Raw genomic sequence first — 21,446 nt, forward strand, 5'->3', positions numbered from 1 at the left:
TGTCCCGACTTTTAGTTTTCTTTTTCTCCTTTATTTTTCAGTTTTTTTTCCTTTTTTTTCCTTTATTTTTCCCATTTGTCTTTTGAGCAGCTTTCTCGGCTGTTGCCATTGTAGGTTCTTCAGTCATTTTAAAATTAAAAATTTTTCCGTCCACGATCTTCTTACAATTAAAAATTTGTCTTTGAACGATTTTCTAAAATACCTTTAATGGCGTCATCGTCATAACAAACATGACGACAACTAACTTCATGACGACATGACGACATGATGACATGACGTCACTCGACAGCCCCACAGACAACTTATTTTTATATATATAGATTACTTTTCTTACCACCTTTTTGGGAAAAGGGGTGAAACTGTAAAATAGCCCAAAATGTAGTGTATTTTTATTGATCCTTATTATACTTTATCCGCTTCCTTTTATATTATACTCTCTTTCTAATTATCCTTTTTGGTAAAAAATACACTTTCCTTAAGTGTTTTAATTATTGCTGGTATTAGCAAAGCTATTGTTCGTTTACTAGACTGATTGTTAGCATTATTCACTAAAATGTTAACTTCTCTTTTTTAGTTACGAATAGTCAAAATGCACTTGTACGATAAACCCTTTACCGCTCAAGTCGTTCATTCATTAGAAGATTGTAGAACCGTTTTTCTTCGTTAGTTTATTTCAGCTTAGCGTCAGACAAGACAAAGAAAAGTGACAGAATAGACGGAAAATATATAATTTGGGCTATATTTTTGCACATTAGGGCGACGGGGGTAAGGTATTTGGACAGTGTGAAGTTAGAAAGCAATTCTTACTACATAATATGTAGAATAATTATACCTAACACATTAGGCATGCAGATCCGCTATACTTTACCACCATCCCCCCTTAATCTGCAGATATATAGCCCACATTTGCTTCTAAAGTATTATGTTTTTATTTTTCTTTGGTATATTTCATTAAAATTGCGGGTGAAAAAACATATTAGAAGAGTATTAAGTAGTGGATATATCATACAAGTACTATCAAAATAAAATACAAATAAAGCCACATTTTTGCCTAGTTTTAGAATATGCTTTAGAATATACTCCATCTTCGTTTATCTTCAATCACCAGACACAGGCACAATGTCCTAAGTATGAGTGTTATTGAAATACTACTACAAAATAACTCTTTCTAAAAATTCATCGCAGCACCAAACCACCCAAGGACTACACAGCTGCTCACACTCCTTCTCTACCCAGTACTTTCAGACATTTTATGTTTACTCCCCCCCCCCGTTAAACTTTTTAAACCGTCTGAATGCTTTAATGCGATCTCTTCTCGTCCCATTCGAGGAAATCCTGCTTTTTGTTTATTCGCTTTAATTTGTAAGCAACTATATAATTCATTTAATTTTACTGTAATGTGCCTTGAAGGAATTAGCAGGTCTAAATTGAATAAATGAGGCTGCTGGAAATTTACATCCAGTGGCAATTAGGTTAGGTTGATTTACAAGATTGATTAATTCTTAAAAATACACAGGTTTCTTAAATCATACCCCCTTCAAAATGTTAATATACTGAAGATTCTTCCTATAATTATTTACATGTTTCATGCTACCCGACTATTGGTTTTAATTTTCATTTGGCAATTTGCCCACCAACATATGCAAAATAATAAATTCTGGTCCAACTGCTTGTATTGAATCTGGATGCGTAAGAAGTTGCAAAGGCTTTCTAATAAAATTAACAGCGAAAAGATTACCTAACGTCGTGTGGCATTGGAAGAGTGGCACCTCTGTCAAGTAGTATCTTTAAAATTTCGTAGTTATTTCTGTGTGCAGCCAAGATAAGGGGCGTTATTTCTGGCGTAAAGGCAGCTGTAGTTCTATCAACTTTTTCCCAGCTCTGGAAAGATAACAATACCGTCAAATTGAAAAATCAAAGAGTAAGGATTTATGGGTTAACAGTTCCCTCATATACAATGTAACCCTTGCTGGATTTTAATTTTAATGTTTACTTTTTACTTTCATATGAAAAATACAGGGCTTTCTTCAGTACATTCTCATTATCAATGATAAAAGTATAAAAGTAATGATGAAAGTTATAGTTGTAATCAAGGTTTTTTTTTTTGTTTAGTATGGGTTTGTTAGCAGTTAGTAAGGATAAGAAATTTTAACAAATATAAATATTAGAAGGAACTGACAATTCTGTTACGTATCAAGAAAAAAACTCTTTTCTACCAGCCACGCACATGGTAACAGGTTTTCTAACCTTCTGTTCTTTATTGATTACTTCAGATTCCAGACGATTAATTCAAAGTAAATTAATTATTTGGAAAACCTTTGGGATTAGTTGCATGTGATTTTTTCCTATTGCTTAAAACCACCTTGCAACAAAACAAATGATCCAACCTGAAAAAGTAGCTTTATGGCCGAAATAATTCTTCCCTTTTGTATATTTGTATAACAAACAGAAATTATTACCATTTTATTTCCATGGCCACAGCCGCCAATACTATAAGAGTAAGAGTCGAGCAGACACGAAAGTATGAGGTTGGGGTCTTTTTATCGTTGCCCAATTCCTAAAAAATCAAGCTTTTGAAGGTTTTTTCTGTATTTTTTATTTCCCGTATAGGCTGTCTATTTTTAAAATTTTATTATTTTTGCACACACTCTACCCCAAAATAACTTACAATACTATTACCAGTGAAGTGTTTATGTAGTTGAAACTTTTACTTCGAACTATACATTGTTATCAAAATTTACTGCCAAAAATTTAACGTCAGTTTTCTTTTCCTTTTGTTTATAGTATGGATTTTGTAAGGAATTTTATCTTTATACAACCAGAACAAAATTTTGAATATATTAGCTCTTCATATTAATTTGTAAACACACAACAATCCGATTATACAAAGTTGAAAAGACACAGTTCTATTTGAGATCTATAAAAAGGGAAAACATAAGTTCGTTCAGGTGTCGACTCGGGCATTTATCCCCACTTCGTGCAATTCTTAGTTGTTGTCTTTAACGAAATCTATTTTATTTAATAATCTCTTTGTTACAATTTTAATGTAAAAAATTAAATTAAATAAAAAATAAAGCGTGAGTAGCTCTTTAAATAACAAAGAACAACAAAACATTAACATACAGAAACTTAAGTAGTAGTAATAGAACTTCCTTACAGCTATATTTTGCAGATATCTCTGTTTTTGCCGATGTACTGGTAGGTTTTGTGGATATTTGAAATTTTTTGAGCAGCCCTGCCCCAACCCTAAGCCAACATGTTTTTGCACAATAAAAAATTGTAAGTGCGAAATAAATATCATGTAAAAGTAACTGTGATGAATCTATGAAGTTCGTCAGGAAAGAAATCTATTGTCTAGTCCCTAGCTCCCGATCCTTAACATACTTTAGAAGTGTTTTTGCCATAAATGGACAAGATTTTCTTACCCTGTCATGGGCCGAATATATAATAAAATGCACCTTTAGGCTCTTTTTTCCTCTATCCCTGACCTGCAAGGCTTGGAAGATTCTTTGAGGAGTGGTATCCATTCTAACTTTGAAGAATGTAAGTTTGCCTGGGATTCAGCTCTTCCAAAACTTAGCCATGGACATGGTCGTTCCTAGAACAGGAGCTCAAGTGTAAGGTAGAAGTGTATTTTTTTTTTTCAATTAACAATTTTAGATGTATCTCCAAGCAAACTTTCAAGCTCTACAAGCTGTGATGGGTCGGAAGTAAAAGCATCTTCACAGAACATGATACTAGCTGTAGATCCACTCCGGAAAGTCGCAATCACACAGCACAATTTTTTTACGTTTTAAGATGTCTCGATGTGTTTCGAGAAGCAGTGAAGTTAAAAGTTAAATTTATTTCCACCGGTCTTAATTGGTGCTACTGACTGCTTACTCCTGAAAACCTAAAGACACAAGAAATGCAACTTGTCGAGAAACCAATCAGCGCCACAATTACGCGTCATTATCCTCTTTGGAAGAATTAATGCAAGCTTCCGCCCCCTTGAAAAATGTCTGTGTAGACACTGTGTGAGAAAAATACGTATAACTCGTATAGAGAAATACGTATAGAGAAAAAAAATAATACGGATTAGATTTTGAATGCAGGCTATTAAAGAAGAACAAAAAACAGTTGAAAAATACTTCCCTTTAGTCAAAGGTATGCATAGGTTTATACCTATAATCTTAATCATATCTTCTTTAAGTGAATTACAGTTATTGCCAGATTTGGTCGCAAACTACCTTGGGTGGTCGTCGCAACAAATAATTTTCTTTCACCCTGAATTTACTAAATAAAACAAATATTCTTCAATAGAATACTTACATATGCTTCTCCTTCTTTGTGAATGAGTTCTTCGTGTTCCAGAAGCAATTCAACTGCCTCAACAAACTCCTTGTCAATGGCATGTAGTAAGGCGTCTTCAGTAACAACCCCCATTATGACGAGAAGCTCAAGCATTTGTAGATTTTCGTTATCGATAGCCATCAGAAGAGCTCCACGTCCCATGGGGTCTCGGCAGTTTACATTGAAAGCTTTATGCCTCTTGGCACGCTGCAGAAGCCTTGGGAAAGACGTACGTTTTATCAACTGTCCATACTATGTTAACGTTTATGCTTAAAGTACTGTTTGAACACAACCATCACCAACCTATGAGTTCCTCATTGGCTTCAATTGGGGGAGAAAGGGAGATTTACCCAACGAGATATTCTTTCCTTCCTTCCTTGATTTTGAAAAAAAACGCCTTTTTTGGTATTTTCATTGAAAAATAATGAAAGAACAAGACTATTTTTCGAGATTTTCTTAAATATATTTTTGCTCCCTTCCCAATGCATTTCTGTGAATTGCCACCTCTGATTGAAGAGGAATTTGGTCTAGTTACATTAAATAAATTATAATGCCTCCTCATTCTATGAATTGTAAATTTAATCACGGAAGAGAGCTTTCAAGTAAACACCAACTGCGTCAATGTGTATTATTGCCTGTTGTGATTAACAAAGCATCATTCCAGTTCGAGGAGGTGACGACTTTCAGCAATCACATGCACAAGGTGGCGCGTGCTGAAAGTGTGCCAAGCCTGTTAGAGGTGTGAAAAGCGTCTAGGAGACCTTGCAAAGCAAGGTGGGACTGTGTGGCAGAAGTTGCACCATGAGATATACATGAGTTGGCAGAAAGTAGGAAGCCCCTGATTCTAATTTATTACTCAATTTCTTCATTTTATAAAGGAGTGATGGTGAATAAGTTTTGTTTTAGTTAATTAAACAGAAATAGACAAAATTGTCTTGTTTCATTAAGTACTGATAAGAAATGATTCCTCCCCTATCTAATAAATCTGAGAAACCAAGAAGACCTGCTATTGCAATATATCCTCATTAGGATTCGATACCTTAAAGCAGTGGTTTTCAAACTATGGTACGCATACCCCCGGGGGTACGCCAAATTTTTGGGGGGCACGCGGCCGGCCAACAAAAAAACAAACAAACAACCCTCTAAGCTACATTTTACTTCGTACCGGTAACTGAGTAGAGAACTGAGAAGTAAAATGCTTTGTTGATAAAAAGGGGTTCAGTGTCTACATTGGTTCGAGATAAGCAACTAAAAACTGTCATTTACTTTCCCGCAAATCCTAGAAAAACCATTTAGCTTTTGCTTTTTAGTCCTGGAGATAGATATATTCAGATTCAATAATACTTGCCTAATTGGAAAGCGTTTTTTTTCGTTTTTTTTTTTTTTTACTGAACGGGGTAGTATCGTATTTTTAAGGGTCAGGAAAGGTATGAAAGTTTAGAGTTAACACATTTCCCAGCCTACCTGTTTTGAAAACATTCCAAATCAGCTCAAAATGAGTACCATTTGATTAGTAATACAGCTTTGGTAGTTTCTTGTTTTTCTAACTTGATGACTGACAACCTCATCGAAGTAGGATAGTCTATGTATAATTTATGCTGTATGTTTGTTTAATAGACTGGGCTTTTCTTAACAACTTGTAAGTGATTATGTGTTTTCTTTATTTTAAACTAGCCTCTAATTAGTTTTTCGAACTGTTGACACATATAAGATCATTGTCAATTTCTTACCAAGGTTTTTTTGCTAGTTCCCTGTTACTCTAGGAAAATTTATTAACGGACCCCATGTCTTTGAGACGGTCAGCCGACGCTGAGAATCGCAAAATGGTTTTTATAGTAGTCAGTCCTCTTAATAAAACAGGCCTTTTGTTTTAATAGAAAACCCCTGACGTTGTAGTACTGCAGGTGCCGGAGACCTGAACATTTTTCATGCATATGCTGCAATAATTCAAAGAATAGTATGCTATTCATTAAATATTCTACAGGAGAGCAGAATAAGTAGGATAAAAAAGAGAAATGGAGCGAAATAGCAGATAGTTTTTTGGTTGCTATTAACAGATAACCCTAGGCATGTTTTTTCGCGCAAAATAGGTAAAATAGAAAAGCGAAATATAACAAAATAGCAGAAAGGTTTTTTGGTTGTTATTAACAGACACTTTGTTTTCTTGCCTTCTACGTGAGACAAATGCATTTGTAATTTTAAAAGCTTAAAAAACTTAATGAGGTTTCAATTTTTGATACCAAGAGATAAAAGAAATTTTATGAAAAAATGGATGTTTCTAGATACCTTCAGATAAAAATAAGACATAGGAAAGCCAATTGGATAGATCAACCAAATGTATATTGGTTGGTAGGGCAGATTACGAATTTCTGTGGGTAAAAATTGACAACAAGTATCACATATTTCCTTTTGAATCACCACATTTGGTGTGACGATAAGTTTGAACCTCGATTGTGTGTCCATTTCACCAAAAACATTCTCTGTCCCGTAGAAAACGTCAAACATTCTGCCGCTCCTAAAAAATTCTTTTTTGTCTTATTTAAAGAAAGTTGGCTCCCAAAATGTAAATCATCTTTTGCTACTTGAAATTTATCAGCCCCTCCCCCCTTTAGTTATAATTCCATTTATGTCGATGTAAGTTCCGGGTACATGCTAGAACTGTTCGTGATTTGCCTTTGGTGCGATGAGTGTCCGATCCTGCAACTGAATTCAATCAAAATCGAGCTCATTGTTATCAAAATTTGAACTTTTATCTGATTCCTTAGTTGCATTCTGTCTAGGCATATTTGACACAAAATTTTGAAAAGGAAGACAATCAGTTAGTACTCTGCTTTATACAGGGATGCAAAAATATAAACTCATGACAACCTTTCAGTGAATATGTGGGAAGTGTTCAAATAAGATAATTCTGTTGATTTCGAAACCCATCAATTCTATTAACTTAGTAGCTACCAATTAAAACAATCAGTTTTAGAATATGTCTTTGAAATCGAGAACCTAAAAATAAGTATGTCTTCTGTAAGCTTGCTTTAAGCTTGAAACTAAATTTAATAGAACACTTATATTGGGATGAGTGTCAAAATATAACTATTTTTCTTAAGTAAGAACAAAAATTTCAAAAGAAAAAAAGTGATCGTTAGAAATTTCAGACCACTACATTCAAATCCTCCCCTAAATGTCACCTTTAGACTTGAATTTTTCTTCATTCCGGACCAAAAGCAACAGTAAAATCCGGGAGGTCAAACTTTTTTCCCTTGTAAAATTCTCGTTTACGAGTCTGAACTGCTGTAAAAGATTCTTCGAAATTCTAGCAGTCCCTTCACCTGCCTTCTTAAAATTGGATCTGTGATCTACTTTAGGCTCGAGATTTCTGATTTCCTTCGGGATCTCTCTCCTTACGTTTCTAAGAATATGATCTTTTCATATTCTAATATTAGAAAATCGTAAAATCTAATGCTATTCTGAAATCATGATCTAGGAGTGTAGAATATCAAAGAGTGATCTTTACAGTAGATGTTTTAATGTTGGTGATTAGTATTGAGCCGAGTTTATCAGATACCCATATGCAACAAACATTCAAAAATCTTATTTATTTATATTGTTCACTGGCGAAACATTTGATCCACAATGGAAATGAGCGCTTATAAATTCATTTTTTGGCTTTTATAAATAGTTTTTTTTTACAAGAGATAGTTTCTCTTACGCTTTTAACTTACCTTTTGACCGTTGTAAGGTCACCCCTTTCGACAGCAAGAAGATATTTCTTTTCATCTAAAGAAAGAGGTTTCGGCAACACTGGGAGTTTGATATCCCTGGTGCTTTCCGAGCGAGGACAACTGTCTTCGACACGTTTTTCTTCTTTGTCCATATTGCTAGTAGCAAAGAGACGTTGAAGTCTACAATAAAAAGGATGTTTATGTAATTTTTTTAATATTTCAATTTCAAGTCTCTTGTCCTAGCTCTTCCACCAAAGAGGTTGAAATGGAATCTATGACACATTAAACACACAATTATTAGGCAATAATAATATCTTAATCCATGCCTTTTCAATTTATTTTCAAACTCTTTAAATGACTGCATATCGCTAAAAAGAGACTTCAAAGTAATTATCAGTAACAAAAACTGACCTAAAAAGATACTCTTATGACAGGAAAGGACGGAACCAAAGAAAACAAAACCACGGGAATACAAGTCTAAGTTTACAATGAGTTATTTTGCTTGCTTATTACATGTTTAATTTCAGACTGTAACTAAAATAAACTAATGTTCTTGATTGAATGATTTCTTACATATTTATTTCTTTATTGAATCAAATTCAAATAAGAGTAGCTATGTGATCAAACTGGAGATGTCTGCCAACCCTTACTCTAGATAGGCTAAACAGACTAGTATACAGCGTTTTTAGCCCAATGCGGGTCGGATCCTTCAACTTGGAATCCCAGTACAGCGACAAGAAGAGATATTAACCCCAGAATAGCACGTTGCTGAAAATATAATTAAAATTCGTAGACAAAAAGAGCCCTATCAAGGGGCTTCTGTCTCATCTTTTTTCCTAAGAGAGTAGAGATGAGGGAAAAGGCGCGAGATAGTCAAGTGTGAAAGCTTCATAGACCTTGGAGTTGGAACGTGCTAAGAACAATTTTTTGTATGACTCTCAGAGTTTGGTATAATCCAAGAGTAATTTCTGTTTAGTACTCCAGTAGTCAAAAGCAATTTTTGTGGTAACTTAGGCATTTCCAAAGCATTTAGAACAGCTACTAATTCTCATGATACTAGCACTCGAGGAGTAACAGGTATCCGAACTATGGGTTTGTAAGTAGTCGGGGCTCACAGTTCACCTCTCTGGGAGTCTGAGATGCTGAAAGCTCCAAGAGCCAGTGTGCTTTTATGCAATCATGTAGGAAGAGTAAACGAACCATTGATAAAAACTGGCAAAATTTGAGCAGTCAGGGAGTTGGCACTTTCATACACTACTTTCCTATATATATATATATATATATATATATATATATATATATATATATATATATATATATATATATATATATATATATATATATATATATATATATATATATATATATATATATATATATATATATATATATATATATATATATATATATATATATATATATATGTACTAGCTGTTGGGATGGCGCTTCGCGCCACCCCAACACCTAGTTGGTGGGGGCGCTTCGCGCCCCACCAAGTCCCCCGCGCGCGTAAGTCGTTACGCGCCATATTAGTTACGCGCCATTGTAGTTGTGTCCCTGTGTCCCACCTGTGAATATAGAAAGATATATATATATATGTTTTTAACTACGTAAAACTTGTGAATATACAACATTCTTCGATGTCCCATTGTCTGTGCATATAAATAGATTGTCAGGTTTACCGACTCTTGAACATGCAACATAAAATTGTCCATGGAAAAAACAATCCGTATTCAGATATATACCTGATTATTCTAATGATTGGCCTTGAGCTTTGTTGATGGTGATTGCTAATCGAACATTCCCTGTGTCCCCGTCGTCATTTACATATCCCCCTATGCCCCCGGCATCCCCCTGTCGTCATTTATGTCCCAGTGTCCCAGTCTATAATTTTTCTTTGAGCGTCCCGGTCGTCATTTATATTCCCTGTATCCCGGTTTCCCGGTCTGTAATTTATCTTTGAGTGTCACGGTCGTCATTTATATCTCCCGGTCGTTATTTGTGTCCCAGTGTCCCAGTCTGTAATTTCTCTTTGAGTGTCCCGGTCGTCATTTATATTCCATATGTCCCGGTTTTTAGTTTTCTTTTTCTCCTTTATTTTTCAGTTTTTTTCCTGTTTTTAGTTTTTTTTTCTTTTTCAGTAAAACAAAACTAAAAAAAATAAAAATAAAAAAAACTAAAAAGAAAAAAGGGGAAAAATACGAAAATTCCTACAAAATACAAAAATTTAATACAAAAATTTTAAATACAAAAATACAAAAATTTCCTCACATACTATTTCAAAAACGAATGTATATACAGACCGGGACACCGGGATACAAATGACGACCGGGACACAGGGAATACAAATGACGACCGGGACACAGGGACACAACTACAAAGGGGACGCAGAGGGGCACAGGGGGATATATAAATGACGACGGGGACACAGGGAATGTTCGATTAGCAATCACCGTCAACAAAGCTCAAGGGCACTCCTTAGAATCATGAGGTATAACTAAAAAAACTAAAAAAAAGGTAAAAAACTAAAACCTAAAAAAAAGACCAATTCAAAAACGAATGTATATACAGACCGGGACACCGGGACACAAATGACGACCGGGACACAGGGAATATAAATGACGGCCGGGACACAGGGACACACAACGGGGACGCCGGGGGGCACAGGGGGATATATAAATGACGACGGCGACACAGGGAACCATCGATTAGCAATCACCATCAACAAAGCTCAAGGGCAATCATTAGAATCATGTGGTATAGATCTGAATACGGATTGTTTTCCCATGGACCATTATATGTTGCATGTTCAAGAGTCGGTAAACCTGACAATCTATTTATATGCACAGACAATGGGACAGCAAAGAATGTTGTATATTCGCAAGTTTTACGTAGTTAAAAACATATATATATATATATATATATATATATATATATATATATATATATATATATATATATATATATATATATATATATATATATATATATTTATATATATATATATATATATATATATATATATATATATATATTATATATATATATATATATATATATATATATATATAGATATGTATATATATATATATATATATATATATATATATATATATATATATATATATATATATATATATATATATATATATATATCTATATTCACAGGTGGGACATAGGGACACAACTACAATATATATATATATATATATATATATATATATATATATATATATATATATATATATATATATATATATATATATATATATATATATATATATATATATATATATATTCACAGGTGGGACATAGGGACACAACTACAATGGCACGTAACTAATATGGCGCGTAACGATTTACGTGCACGGGGGGGCGCGAAGCACCCCCACCAACTAGGTGTTGGGGTGGCGCGAAGCACCACCCCAACAGCTAGTATATATATATATATATATATATATATATATATATATATATATATATATATATATATATATATATATATATATATATATATATATATATATATATATATATATATATATATTAGCCGCAAGCCTTTTGGCTTGCGGCTAATAGAGAAAGTAAGAAAAGAAAGCGTGCCGAGGAATCACAACAACAGCGTGAAAACAGGCTTACGGCTAATAGAGAAAGTATGAAAAGACAGCGCGCCGAGGAATCAACAACAGCGTGAAAACAGGCTTGCGTCTCAAAGAGAAATCACCAAAAGAAAGCGTGCCGAGGAATCACAAGAGCAGCCTGAAACAACCTGAACAGCGAGAGTCAAAACGTATCAAAACTGAAAATGATAGCGATGATGATTGGGTTTGGGATTTTGACTTGGATAAGGTCATCAATGCCTACCAGATTTTAGTTATAAAAAAAAAGGTTCGGCGATATGTATTTCATACTGACGAAAGACAAGTCAAGGTAAAACAAACCAAACAACTTGAAAGTGATACCGATGATGAAAAAAACGACGCTGAAAGGACTATCGTTTCCCAGTTGCAATATCTTTTCCACATAAATAATAATTTAGTGCTTGTGTTCAAAACAGCAATCGAATTGATGCCTACTGATACGCAACTATCAACGAAGTGGCAATCGTTAGGGTGGGTGATTTGTATATGACGTCAAAGGCTTTGTATATAACGTCATTATAAGTATATAAGAAGGCGTTTCAAAGAGAAGTTCTTATTAAACTCATTGATGCTACGATTCCCTATAATATCCTATCATTTTTTGGGATGGAGCCGACGGCTATCACTTTAATATTAAATTGATAAATCCAGCCACTAACAAAGAAATGGATAAGAAATGCAGCGCAATGAAATATTATGCCCATAGATTAATGATTCGTCGTTTATTACATTTATATATAATCCATCTTGGGATTAGATACAACAGCTTTTACATCCTGGACAATCGCCGGTTCATAGACATGACATTACGGCCCGTGTCTTCCGGCAAAAGTTGCTTTCCTTCATCTCCTACCGAGTTATGGGAGAAATACAAATCGCAAATGGCCGAGAATATACTCCACCGAATACGGCCAGAAAGGTCAAATATGATCTTGGACTTAACAACAGAAATTTATAACTGCACTTTAGTTATGATTGAAGATTTGTGCTTATCTATTGCAAACAATCTTCTCAAGCATTTGGGAATGTCTTCACCTAATCGCACTGCTTCTATTTCTACATGTGTAGAATGGGATCGTGAACAAAGTTACAACACAATTGATCTATTGTCGTACGTTACAGACCGGGACACTGGGACACCGGGACACAAGGAATATAAATGACGACCAGGACACTCAAAGAGAAATTACAGACCGGGACACCGGGACACAAATGACAAGCGGGACACAGGGAATATAAATGACGACCGGGACACTCAAAGAGAAATTACACACCGAGACACCGGGACACAAATGACGACCGGGACACAGGGAATATAAATGACGACCGGGACACAGGTACATAACTACAACGGGGACGCCGGAAGGGCACATGGGGTTTATATAAATGACGACGGGGACACAGGGAATATTTGATTAGCAATTACCATCAACAAAGCCCAAGGGCAATCATTAGAAAAATGCGGTATAGATCTAAATACGGATTGTTTTCCCATGGACAATTATGTGTTGCATGTTCAAGAGTCGGTAAACCTGACAATCTATTTATATGCACAGACAATGGGACAGCGAAGAATGTTGGATCTTCGCAAGTTTTACGTAGTTAAGAACACACACACACACACATATATATATATATATATATATATATATATATATATATATATATATATATATATATATATATATATATATATATATATATATATATATCGAAAATACTTTTCCATAAAATAAGTTTTTCAAAGAAAACTAAGGATCTCAATTAAGACAAAAATGAGGAGAAATAGATTCAAATAATCTTCAGGGCATAAAACTACCACAAATCACAATCAATAAAGAAATAAAACGCATATCGAACAGAAATTCAAATAAATAACCGATTCAAACTCAAAAAGAGCAAAAATTTACAGGAGGGGGGCTGAAGACCCCCATGCCTTCTCAAGATCAGATTAAAATTTGCACTTTACTGAAAACAGAGTATTTTTTGAATGTTTTCACTTTTTTTACTTTGGAAAATAAAAAGAAACTATCATAACTTTAACGAATAAATATCAGTATGTGCATATGAAAATCTATGGTATTTGTTTTAGTAAAGCTCCAATTATGTTCTGGTCTTAGAAGGCTTGGGAATTGTCCTCACTACTCATGTTACTTTTTGATCGTTTTGTGTTTCGCTCGGTAGATTATTGCAATTTCTGTTCGTTTTTGGTATCATTTATTTACTGATTGTGGTTTGTGGTAGTTTTACGCTTGGAAGATTATTTAAATTCATTTCTGCCCATTTTTAGCTGAATGGAGCTCTTAACTTCTCTTTGAAAAACTTATTTTGTGGAAAAAGTTTGCGAAACACTTTCTTTAAAATCCTTCCCAGAGCCCCAATGGTGTGGTATATAATATGGAAAATCCACGGCAGAAACAACTGTTGTGCAGAGCGAAGAGACTTAGCAAACCAATTGCCGAGACTGAAACCGGACATTGACGAAAGATGCCTTTAATATCTAGTTCTATGACCCAATTGTCGTGGTTCAAGAGTAGCAACATCGCAATCAACATCAGGAGAAAAAAAGTTTTTTTTTTAATTAGCTATACCATTTGTACGGGTTGAAAATGACATGTAATCACAGCGAAACCTTTTGTTATTGCTAGAAGATTTCCCAATTCACTTCTCATTGTTAACTGATAGAGCTCCAAATAAGAAGTAATGAGTAGAATATATTGAAGGTACTTTATAATATAGTGGTCAATGTGTTCGTGAGTGGTTCTTTGTTCAAGAACAAGTAGGTGGGGGACACTGCTATTGCAAACTTTTAATATTTCAACGAATGAAGCAAAAAAAATTACAATAGTCAGATGAGAAGCCGGGGAGATAGTCGGCTAAAATAACCCCGTTAGTGCTTCCAGCAGTTCGACCATTCTTCATATTTTGTTTAAAACCAAAAATATCTCTTATATTATCCTTGAGAATAACCTTCTCATTATCGATGGGGGAACCAATGTAAACCTTGCCCTTTTCCATTGAATAGTTAAAGTAGAATGCACCACTCTTACGAGTATAAATTTGTCTATTGATAGCACGACACAAACCAGTATTTCTGCCATATTCTTTGTGTGGTAATGCACTGAATTAATGTTCACCTGAGTTCATTGATTCCAGTCATTTTTCACTAAGGAGTGCCCAATCATGTGGTCTTCTTGTATATCATACGTACGATCCTTTCCCAGGATATCATGTGCATTCTTAAGAATGCAATCAACAAGAGAAACTTCACACCTTATCACGAATTTGATGGCGGGGGAGAGTTTTGTCCAAAAATCGCTTGTTTTATTCAAAGCATTGTAGAGTGGATCGGAGACATTGGACTTGAATGTCACATAAAAATCATTGAACATTTTGAACGTCTTCATCAGCAATCCAAGAATCAAAATCAGAGTTGTATCCATGAGTAAGCATAGCCACTCCTGAGACCATTCTTCAATGGATTCAGCTAAATCACCAACAATCAACCAATGGTTCAGTTCAATAATATTAAAAATTTCAAGTCCCTGTATGAATTTTATATCCGATGCAAGTCTTCATTTTATCATACGACTCTTGCAAAACATTACATCAATAACAAAAACGGATTTTCTAAAAACGTTTTAAAACGAATTCGTTTTATTTATGTTAAAAGTGTTGTTTTGCCAGACATTGAATGTCGGCTAAGAAATGATCTGAATCGAGTCTTAAATTGATACTTATTCCTCTCGCTATAAAAATATAACTACCCAAACCTAACCTGAATCTGTTGATACTCAAGAAATAATAGAGTAATACAGACTTTAATACACAAAATAAATGCACTATAAATTTATGTAAACCACACTTACATAGACATAGTTACATGGACATTATAAACAAATTAAATAAGCACTTTAACATATTTACAGGAGCAATAATCAACAACATAAAACACTTATACATTCCAGGTGGTTGGATGACCGGGTTGGACCGGAAGGTACGGCACCGGAGGGAACCGGTGGACCGGAAGGGAGGCATTGTAAGGAAAAAACAATAGTATAATATAAAGCACCTTTTAAATCATCGATTCCACTCTGCGCAAAAATAAATGAATAAATATGAATAAACAAAAACATGTAAAAACCACTACTTATAAAATACGCTGCTGAGCTGGAGGCTGTCAGGAATAGAGATTGAGAGAAACTGTAGAGATAGAAAAAACGGACCCTCCTCTCACCAACTGTTAAACTTTCTCCAGACCGAGACACCTTCTGTAATCTACACATACGTCTCAATTTGAAGTAAGATAATGCCCCGATGATAGTACCTTAACACCGTCCGTGCATACATAGACTTTGTCTGATAGACTTTGCCAATTTGGCATTTTTCTCGACTCGAACCGTGAAGTTCTTATATTTTAAAGAGCGAATGGCCATGACATTCGCTATTTTCTACGCAGTTCCTAAAAACATTCATATCGAAATTTTTGTTTACATAGTTTGTAGGCACGCCCTTGCAGACTTTTTTGATGTCCTCACTGTGTGTTTGCAGTGGGTGCACCTTTAGACCTCCAAGCATACCTTTGGATATCAAGGATTTTAGAAATAATAATTTGTTTCAGGCATGGTGCTACACTAGCTCTGGATAAATTGCCTCCTCCCAATTGGTGCAGTCTATTCGAGAGCTAATGTGCTTACCATTTTCAAAACGTCCAACCTATTATCTGTTTTAGCTTTTAACAGGAATGAGTAAGTGTCTGCATAATACGTTTAAACTTTTCCCTCCCCTGGCCATTGGAGCTTACACACATGAATTTCTTTGAAATCTCTAAAATCGCGCTACCAGCGGCAATGTTTTTATTTATTACTACGTTTCTTTTGTTTCTATGTAAATGGACTATATTGGAGTCTATGATCATGAACGATGGGAAATTTAAATCTGCCATTTTTCGGGCACATTCTTTTTGGTCGATTACAACGTCAAAACATCTCCTATTGTGCAAACTCTCGCATATCTTAACGAAGGCTGAATTTAAAATGAGTTTAAAGATTTATTTTTCAATTTTCGTCTTTGCCTCAGATTGTTTACTGACGATGGTGTCAATAAACGTCTTCATATATGCTTTTTGGTCAATTGGAGGCCTCTATGAATCTTGTTGACCTGTGAACTGTTGGCCAGCATCCACCGCAAAAGAACAGGATATAGAACAATATTCTGTTTTAAGTTCCAACTTAAAACCCAAATAAATTCTCGAGATACAATCTTTTGACAATGTACATGCTCATAGAGTCATATGATTGTTTTAACCCCCCCCCTCCCACTTTTTTAAACAAAGTATTATGGCAGGAGTAATGGTAGTAGTAGTGGGGGTTTCAGTTGTAGTGGCATGCAAATACTGCTTTTTTGCTGATCTCCCTTACGATTTCCTGAAAGTTCCAAAATAATACACTCAGTCATTCCTGAGTTACTTACCTTATAACAATCCGTATTCACGTAATGTGTTTTGATTTAGTTCAATACTTTACTCAACATTTTCTGAAAGACTCATCTAAATGCCCTTTGTCTTTCTGGAAAGTAAAGCTCAAAATACCTATTTTGCTCAATATTATGTAGTATCTGTAAACAATGAACGAATTGCCCCGAGGACTCTCGGGAGGTTGACATCCCCAAAGACATAATTACTGGATCTTTCAAGAATTCTGAACAAAATAGCTCTTTGAAAATAATTATCAGATATGTTTTGGGGAATGATAGGCATGAATGGAGGGGAGGGAATAGTGGCCCTCTATTTACTTTTGACTCTTAAAAAGTGAACTAGAACTTCCGACTTAAACTCAAATAAGCACCCTCCAAACCAAAATTTATGCAACAACTCATTATAAGAGCCTTATATACCCCGGGGCATGACTTACAGCCCTTGCTTCTGAGCTATGGGGGGGCTGCGTCTACCCTGAGGCCATTCTTATATTTTCTTTGGACTACTGTGAACAAAATGGCGATCTTGTAATTCTTATCAGATGCATTAGGGAAAAAGAGGATGTTAGTAAGGGCAGTGGGGCTAATTTTCCTTCATCACTTTTAAAAGGGAAATAAAACTATACAATTTTAATCAAATTGGCCTCTTCTAAAGTTCACGCCACAACTCATTCTATGAAAACTTCATATACCCCAGGGCATAACTTAAAACTCCTGCCCTGAGAGCAGTGGGAGGGGTGTGTGTGTTGTTGTCTTGAAAGATATAGGTTTTGGGCCTTTCAACTACGCCTTAAAAAATGGCTTTTTTCAAGGTTTTCATTGAATGTGTTTGGGGAAATAATGAGCATGGAGGAGGGGGACTAGTCACCCTCCAATCGCTTCCAACTATTAAAAATTGCAGTAGCCCTTTCAAATTCTAATCAAACGAGTCCTTTTTGAAGTCGAATGAGCCATTTTTGAACTTATATATGGATTCTCTTTTCATGTCTTAGCGTTTTTTGGCTTCTTTTGTTTCAGGGTTTTAGGTAAAACAAAAATTAATGAGTGTAGTTATTTATTAGATAATAGTGTATGCATATAAGTCAATATTTGAGGTTAGATTCGATAACGAAATATTATTTATTTCGATTAAAAGAAATAACTAACTAATTTCCATTGTATTGGAGATATATGCTTTCCCTAAAAGAAAAAAAGTATTTTGTTAGAAGAAATAATGAATTAGTCAATGACCTTTTTTAAGGGTTATGGGACATTTTCTTGAAAATATGCATTAAAAGCTTCATTATTTTTATTTGTGCACATAGGATGATTGTTGATGGAACAATTCACTGAATAAAATTTGAGGGCATAGTGTATACATAAATTGTAATATGGGAAAAGTGTGGCCATTGACAGTTTTAATTTTTCAGAGGTGGAATTACTTCGCCAAATTGATTAAGGTGCAGGTATCTCGTCAACTAAAACAGAGAGTTCAAGATGTTTTAGAGGGAAGCTAGGCCAATGTCAATTTTTTGAGGGGTTATGACTTGTGTTGAAGATAGTTAGAGTATGTGAGAGTCCTTAAAAGGGTTTCGCGGTAGCTACCCCCAATAAACCCTATTATAGCTCTCGACCCGCATCTTGAGTGTTTAAAACATTTAAAAGAGCTGTAGAGTGGTAGAAGCGTTTGTTGCTGAAACGATAAAAGAAAAATTTCGAATTAATTCTGCTATTATATCTGACATAGCCGGTGTTCACGTTCCCCTTGATCTATGCCTTTCCTTGGGCATGGGACCCCAAAAAACTGCACTTAATAGCTTATGAACGGTGGTTTAATCTTTTGACTTAATAACGAAGTTTCAAACTTGATAGGATAAGGAATGTACGTTCCGATCTCAACTCTGACTATTTGTGGGGCTCTTTGATGAAAAAGTTTGTCTCCGACAATTTGCGACTATCGAAATATTCAAGGGAATATTTATAATCGAATGGACGGGAATATCTTTTAGTTCCTATGTTATCGTTATCGGTTACTCCTTGCGTGCTCTGACTTCGTGTGTTCGAAAACCGGAAATATAGTTTTTCAGGCTTTGAGGAGTTTAGGGTGCCGGTGAGACGTTATGTAGATGACAAAATTGATGGTGTCAGTTCCAAGAAGCTTATTTTATCATAGCCATCTGTACAGCCATCTCAACTGAGGTAGGGGACACTTAACTCACAAATCAGTTATCGAGCCGATCCGTTGAATGAACACAGGATTTACAATCCAAATAGGACTACCTACCTTCATTGTACTAGAGGACAAGATCGGAAAGATCTCTAAACTTGTCCAAGATGTTTTGTCCTCCAAAAAGGTGGTCATCAAATCTGTTTAGAAGTTTATCAATGTCTTTCCTTCTAGCTTTTCCGCGCGTTTTTTTTATTTATTTCATGTTATAAAAGGTCAATCTTAAACGTTAACTGTGAGCAGTTAACGACTAACTTACAATAGGGCTGCATGACGGATCTAGGAAGAGGCCACGTTTTCCGGTATATTCTACATGAGGCTCCTAGAATTTTTTCTGGCATTCTGACAAACATATTTCAGTAAAACTTTATTCATGTACTCCTGAATTGGGTTTGGGAGGTGTTAATTGTCTTTTTCAGGTCAGAAGTAATTACTTTGCAGGATTCTGGGAAAATCTTGTATAAGAAGAAAATGCTTCGGTAAAAGAAATTTGGTAAAGAAATTTGAATATGGTCCTACTCTTCTTTAGGGCTAAACTCTCAAATTACGAAAGCGAACTTCACACCGCAATGCATCGGATGCATTGGGTAGTTACGGGAAGGGAGGAAGTAAAAGCTGCAATTGAAGGCAGCTGGTGTCTCTCTAATAATTTGCCAATCTCAAAGAGCACTAGAACTTTCAATTTCCAATCGAATAAGCCCCTTCCTAGTTTAACAACTGCTCCTTTTATACGAAGTGATCAGAAAAAACAACCAAAAAATAAATAGACAAAACATGGAAGGCACCCACCTCTTATCTTAGGCAGCGCTACTGCGCTGCCTCCGATATTGTCCTTTTCCATCGACAAGTTTTCACTGTTTCGTGAGTAATGCTGGTATTATTAGTTCTGAGAATAAACACCTTATGACCCAGTAGCCAAAAATAAAAACAAGTTGTGTGGTTTTTTTTAGCAGATCTGCATATTTTAATGAACAAGCTTTACCGATCAGTGGTGTTTTATAAGCCCCTAGAAATCTCGTTTTGTATTTTTTTTATCAATGCGTACCATCGTTTTCTATATCACCAAGTAACTCCAAACCGTAATAATACTCATGATTTCTTTGCACAGAAAATGTGCTTTGATTTTGTAAGGTTGTACATATAGATTCACTCATAATCAAACTTTTAAAAGGCCATCGTTGGGATTTCTCCATGAGGAAACAGAAAGGGTTAAACTCACAAAAAAATCTGCATTTTTAAGCCACAGTTTTTTATTATCTACCTCTCTCTCCCTTCCGTATTTGTACACGTATCTCTACACCAGTCAATCAACATTCCTTAAAGAGTCTCTTTTTTATTGTTCCACTTACCATAAGTACTCGGTGTGCCTTTAGCTTTCCAAAGTGAAGATTAAGGTCTCTAACTAAACTAACTTGTTTTTCTGCTTTCCTAAAGAATCATGATTACCAAGTAATTAGATTTGGAGAAACCAAACAAGTTAAAGTACTGCGGAGCTGACAACGTGAGGAGCTTCCGCCTCGCAGCTCAAGAAAATAAAAACTAGAGAAAGAAAACATAGGTTTTTGTGGTTTCGCTCTAGTTAAAGCTCTCAACTCTTAAAGTGAAATTACCAGTCATATATGTGTTTAATAGAAATTATTAGAAAAAAAAGGTTGTATGTTTATTGGTAACATAACCACAGGAAGTTCACAGTCCCATTTTTCTGCACCACGGCTCACATATTAAGATTACAGATGTAGATCATAGGCAGTAGAACAGCGCTGCCTAAGTAAAGAGGGATGTGGGAACGATGCGTTACTTATTTGTTTTTAGACCAGGGCACTTTGTAACAAAGGAACTGTCGTAGAAACTTCAAAAAGGACTCATTCGATTGGAAATTTAAAGTGCTAGTGCCCATTTTAACGCTCGAAAGTGATTAGAGGCAAACAACAAAGATTGTTTGCCTCCTTTCTCATGCCTGTTATTTTACAAAACACAATCCAATCAAAATTTGATATAGTAATTTTGTTCAGCGTAATTTTAAAGTCCGGAAAATATGTCTTTGAGGATGACAACCCCCACTATCCTCAGGGCAAG

The 21,446-nt window shown here is 35.1% G+C and overlaps 1 protein-coding gene across 1 annotated transcript in view; it reads right to left on the reverse strand.

Annotated features, from left to right (window-relative positions):
* LOC136025209 (transient-receptor-potential-like protein) overlaps positions 1–20,810 on the reverse strand; it is a 92,153-nt gene extending 71,343 nt beyond the window's left edge. The window contains exons 1-4 of the mRNA XM_065701016.1: positions 20,720–20,810; positions 8,049–8,228; positions 4,312–4,549; positions 1,739–1,881 (exon numbers count right to left, since the gene is read on the reverse strand). Coding sequence (XP_065557088.1) covers positions 1,739–1,881; positions 4,312–4,549; positions 8,049–8,200 — 533 coding nt within the window. The 5' untranslated portion in view covers positions 8,201–8,228; positions 20,720–20,810. The remainder of the gene's footprint in view (positions 1–1,738; positions 1,882–4,311; positions 4,550–8,048; positions 8,229–20,719) is intronic.
* Between the last annotated feature and the right edge of the window lie 636 nt (positions 20,811–21,446).

This window comes from Artemia franciscana, chromosome 3 (genome assembly GCF_032884065.1).
Source record: "Artemia franciscana chromosome 3, ASM3288406v1, whole genome shotgun sequence".
NCBI classification, from domain to species: Eukaryota; Metazoa; Arthropoda; class Branchiopoda; order Anostraca; family Artemiidae; genus Artemia; species Artemia franciscana.